We start from the raw sequence: 5,714 nt of genomic DNA on the forward strand, positions 1-5,714 counted from the left end.
TCATAATAAAGCTCATCTTGTATACTTTGTATGGTTAACTCAGTCCAACCTTGGGTTGTTATTTCTATTATCTCATATGTTAATAATTTATTATAAATTTCTCTTTTTATATCAGTATTCAAATTTTTTAGTATATATAGTAGTAATATCTTATAATCAACATTATCGTCTAATAGGTATGTTTCCATTTTTATTATTTTCATTTTTCACTAAAACTTTATTCCTTCCAACTTCTTAATAAATTATACTTGCTTATTATGCAAAAATAATGATTTAATAATCATCTCGTCTGGTCACTACTACAGCTTTCTTCTTTGATTAGTTACCCTAACAGCGCCTCAACTTTGTTTACTCCCCTAAACGGCCTTCTCTACCTACCGGTTTCAACCTTAGGATGGCATAGTCTGGGCTTACTTATTCGAAGAATATTCTTGCTCGAGCTGGATGATTAAAAATTATCATGTCCAGTTCCCTCGGGGGATGGATCTATAAGAATTCACCTATCCCAATTACAAAAAAACCTGACTTGAATGATCCTGTATTAAGAGCTAAATTGGCTAAGGGTATGGGTCATAATTATTATGGCGAGCCCGCATGGCCCAATGATCTTTTATATATTTTTCCAGTAGTAATTCTAGGTACTATTGCATGTAATGTAGGCTTAGCCGTTTTAGAACCATCAATGATTGGTGAACCAGCGGATCCATTTGCAACCCCTTTGGAAATCTTACTTGAATGGTATTTCTTTCCTGTATTTCAAATACTTCGTACAGTGCCTAATAAATTATTGGGGGTTCTTTTAATGGTTTCAGTACCTGCGGGATTATTAACAGTACCTTTTTTAGAGAATGTTAATAAATTCCAAAATCCATTTCGCCGTCCAGTAGCGACGACTGTCTTTTTGATTGGTACCGCAGTCGCCCTTTGGTTGGGCATTGGTGCAACATTACCTATTGATAAATCCCTAACTTTAGGTCTTTTTTAAATTTTTTAATTGATTCAATTGTGAACTAACACGACATGTGTATCTAGGGAATAGTTTCTTCAAAGCGAATTCTCCCTAGATACATCTATTCAATTTCATTATTAATTTCTTTCTAATATCTAATATATGATATATTAATTGTGCTAAATTGTGCTTTTTCAATCTATTTTCACTAAGTAAGTCCAATAGATTTAAAACTTATTTTTTGCTAAATCAATTATGAAATATTTTTCTAAAATGTCCAATATCTGTTTTATATCTTCGCTACGAAAATGTTCAATTTTCATAAGATCTTCTTGGCTGTTATTCAAAAGGTCCAATAATGAATATATATTGGACATTTTGAGGCAATTATAGATCCTGGAAGACAATTCTTATTGGTCAATAAAAATTGATTTCAATGCTATTTTTTTTTGTTTTTTATGAGTTTAGCCAATTTATCATGAAAGGTAAAAGGGGATAAAGGAACCGTGTGTTGATTGTCCTGTAAATATAAGTTGTCTTCCTCCATATGTAAAAAGGGAATAAATAAATCAATTAAATTTTGGGATGCGTCATGAAGTGCTTTTTTCGGAGTTAAACTTCCGTTTGTCCATATTTCGATAAAAAGTATCTCTTGTTTTTCATTCCCATTCCCATAAGAATGAATACTATGATTCGCGTTTCGAACAGGCATGAATAAAGCATCTTTAGGATAACTTCCATCTTGAAAGTTATGTGGCGTTTTTATAAGATATCCACGATTTCTCTCTATTGTAATCTAATACAAAAATCAATTGGTTCCGTTAAACTAGCTATATGTTGTGTATTATCAACGATTTCCACATAAGGTGGCAAGATGATATCTTGAGCAGTTACATATCCGGGACCATTGAAACAAATAGACGCCTCAGAAGTTCCATATAAATTACTTCTCAATACAATCTCTTTCAAATTCATTAAAATTTCATGTACCGATTCTTGAATGCCCGTTATGGTAGAATATTCATGTGGTACTTTCTCAGATTTTACACGTGTGATACATGTTCCTTCTATTTCCCCAAGTAAAGCTCTTCGCATCGCAATGCCTATTGTGTCGGCTTGGCCTTTCATAAGTGGAGACAGAATAAAGCGTCCATAATAAAGGCGTTTACTGTCTGTTCTTGATTCAACACACTTCCACTGTAGTGTCCGAGTAGATACTGTTACTTTCTCTCGAACCATAGTACTATTATTTGATTAGATCATCGAATCTTTTTTTTCTCTTGAGATTTCTTCAATGTTCAGTTCTACACACGTCTTTTTTTCAGAGGTCTACAGCCATTATGTGGCATCGGAGTTACATCCCGTACGAAAGTTAATAGTATACCACTGCGACGAATAGCTCGTAATGCTGCATCTCTTCCGAGACCGGGACCTTTTATCATGACTTCTGCTCGTTCCATACCTTGATCAACTACTGTACGGATAGCGTTTGTTGCTGCGGTTTGAGCAGCAAACAGTGTTCCTCTTCTCGTACCTTTGAATCCAGAAGTACCAGTTGAGGACCAAGAAACTACTCGACCCCGTACATCTGTAACAGTGATAATGGTATTATTGAAACTTGCTTGAACATGAATAACTCCCTTTGGTATTCTACGTGCACCCTTACGTGAACTAATACGTCCATTCCGACGCGAACTAATTTTTGGTATAGCTTTTGCCATATTTTATCATCTCGTAAATATGAGTCAGAGATATATGGATATATCCATTTCATGTCAAAACAGATTCTTTATTTGTACATCGGCTCTTCTGGCAAATCTGATTAGCCCTGTCTTTGTTTATGTCTCGGGTTGGAACAAATTACTATAATGCGCCCCCTCCTACGGATTAGTCGACATTTTTCATAAATTTTACGAACGGAAGCTCTTATTTTCATATTTATCATTCCTTACCTTAATTCTGAATCTATTTCTTGGAAGAAAATAAGTTTCTTGAAATTTTTCATCTCGAATTGTATTCCCACGAAAGGAATGGTGAAGTTGAAAACCTAATCCTTCAAATCTTTGTTGTGGAGTCGATAAATTATATGTCCTTTGGTTGAATCATAAGGACTTACTTCAATTTTGACTCTATCTCCTTGCAGTATCTGTATAAAACAAAGTTCCTTTGAGGTATCAACTAATGCGAAAGATATTAGATAACTCTCCCCTCCTTTTTCGCAAATAGGAAGTTTCGAATTCAATTTGCATATTATAAAGGATTACCAGATATAACACAAAATTTCTCCACCTATTCCTTCTAGTCGAGCCTCTCGGTCTGTCATTATACCTCGAGAAGTAGAAAGAATAACAATCCCCATTATTTGTTGTTTTCTCGATGTTTTCTCACGTTTTTGATAAAACCCTCTCATAAAAGTATTTGAAAAATATTTTCGGTAATATTAGTAGATGCTATTCGAACCACCCTTTTTCGATCCATATCAGCATTTCGTATAGAAGTTATTATCTCAACAATAGTGTCCCTGCCCATGATGAACTAAAATTATTGGGGTCTCCAAATTTGATATAATCAACGTGTTTTTTACTTATTTATTTTTTAATATGATATGAATTATTAAAGATATATGCGTGAGACACAATCTACAAATTAATCTATTTCTTTCAAATACCCCACTCGAAACAGATCACAATTTCATTTTATAATACCTCGGGAGCTAATGAAACTATTTTAGTAAAATTTAATTCTCTCAATTCCCGGGCGATTGCACCAAAAATTCGAGTTCCTTTTGGATTTCCTTCTTGATCAATAACAACTGCAGCATTGTCATCGTATAGTATTATCATCCCGTTGTCACGTTTGAGTTCTTTACAGGTATGCAAAATTACAGCTCTGACTACTTCTGATCTTTCTAGGGGCATATTTGGTATTGCTTCTTTGATCACAGCAACAATAACGTCACCAATATGAGCATATCGAGGATTGCTAGCTCCTATGATTCGAATACACATCAATTCTCGAGCCCCGCTATTATCCGCTACATTTAAATGGGTCTGAGGTTGAATCATTTTTTTAATCCGTTCTTTGAATGCAAAGGGCGAAGAAAAAAAAAGAAATATTTTTGTCCAAAAAAAAGAAACATGCGGTTTTCTTTCATATCTAAGAGCCCTTTCTACATTTTTTTCTATTACATTACGAAATAATGAATTGAGTTCGTATAGGCATTTTGGATGCTTCTAGTGAAATAGCCCTTCTGGCTATATTTTCTGTTACTCCACCCATTTCATAAAGTATTTGCCCCTGTTTACAACAGCTACCCAATATTCAGGGGATCCTTTTCCTGAACCCATACGGGTTTCTGCCGGTCTTAATGTAACTGGTTTGTCTGGAAATATACGTACCCATATTTTTCCACCACGACGTGCATTTCGTGTCATTGCCCGTCGGCCTACTTCTATTTGTCGACATGTAATCCAAGCAGGTTCAAGTGCCTGAAGAGCATATTTACCGAAAGAAATACGATTACCTCGATAAGATATTCCCTTCATTCTGCCTCTATGTTGTTTACGGAATCTGGTTCTTTTGGGGTTATAGTTGATGGTTGGTTCTGAATTCCATCTCTACTACAGAACCGGACGTGAGAGTTTCTTCTCATCCAGCTCCCCGCAAATAAAAGGATTCAAAAAAATTCTATTTGAATTAAGCTAGAATAGTAAATCTTAAGTTAAGATATATAAGATATGTATTTACTGAGTAATACCTTGAACGTGGGCTTCTTTGAGATTTCATTAAATCTATTAGTAATTGGTATATCTTGTTTGAATAGATAACTAAACTTTGTACTTTTCTAAAGAGAAATAAAAAAAATTGTATTATTATACCAAATCCTTATTTTGTCCTTTATTGTATTGTCCTAAATTTTGCAATAAAAAAGTTTTCGCGGGCGAATATTTACTCTTTCAATCCCTATTTCATTTGTAGGGTTAACTCGTGACTTCTCAAATCTCAGAATACATGAACTAATCTATGGTTCGTTCCGCCATCCCGACCAGTGAATCATTAAGATTCCTTTTTCAATAGAATCTTTTGCATTCACAAGTTCCGTCGTTCCAATCACTTCTTACTTAATGGTTAGGTCCGAATTCTTCAATGGAGCTCAGAATCAAATTGTTTCTTGAGTCAATCTTCTTTGTCTTTATTGGATCGAAGCTCTTGATTTTTTGTTCTATTTCTATAAGAAGATTCTTTTTAGTATGGTATGAATGCGTATTGATGCTTTATTACACTGTCTTTTATGAGATTACTCATAGACCTTACATATTGGAATTTTATATCATTGGTATTCTTTTTCTCTCTTTCTCTCATCCTTCCCTTTATCCACATCTTTTTTGTCTATTTTGCTTTACAACTTAGAAGCAGATTTTTTTGTTTATGCAAAAGATTTCAGTTGCTACAAAGATATGACCTATATATCATATCTTGACTGGTTCTTTAGATCCAGATAATGCGAAGTGATGGGTTGGTTATTAGTTCTATAGTTTTTAGTTCATACTATGTGGGCTGGGTTTTTGTAATCCTAACCCTAACAAAACCTACGAGTCACACGCTAAGCATAGCAATTATATCAAATGGTCAATCGAATTTTTATTCAACCTTATAGAATTAAGAATTAGAAAGAATTAAGAATTAGTAATGTTCCCCTTGATTAGAAAAAGAATGAATTGGTCTTTTTTTTTGTTCAATCATTGGATAGAAGGGAAAGACAAGT

At 34.1% G+C, this 5,714-nt stretch overlaps 1 protein-coding gene across 1 annotated transcript in view; it reads left to right on the plus strand.

The window, feature by feature from the left end:
- Nucleotides 1-310: 310 nt before the first annotated feature.
- The window catches only part of LOC138338147 (cytochrome b6-f complex subunit 4), an 81,710-nt gene continuing 76,306 nt past the window's right edge, over nt 311-5,714 (plus strand). The window contains exon 1 of the mRNA XM_069288858.1: nt 311-5,714. This exon is cut by the window's right edge and continues 1,789 nt beyond it. Within this exon, the coding sequence (XP_069144959.1) occupies nt 461-985 (525 nt within the window). The 5' untranslated portion in view covers nt 311-460 and the 3' untranslated portion in view covers nt 986-5,714.

This window comes from Solanum lycopersicum, chromosome 9, assembly GCF_036512215.1.
Source record: "Solanum lycopersicum chromosome 9, SLM_r2.1".
In the NCBI taxonomy this organism is placed as follows: domain Eukaryota; kingdom Viridiplantae; phylum Streptophyta; class Magnoliopsida; order Solanales; family Solanaceae; genus Solanum; species Solanum lycopersicum.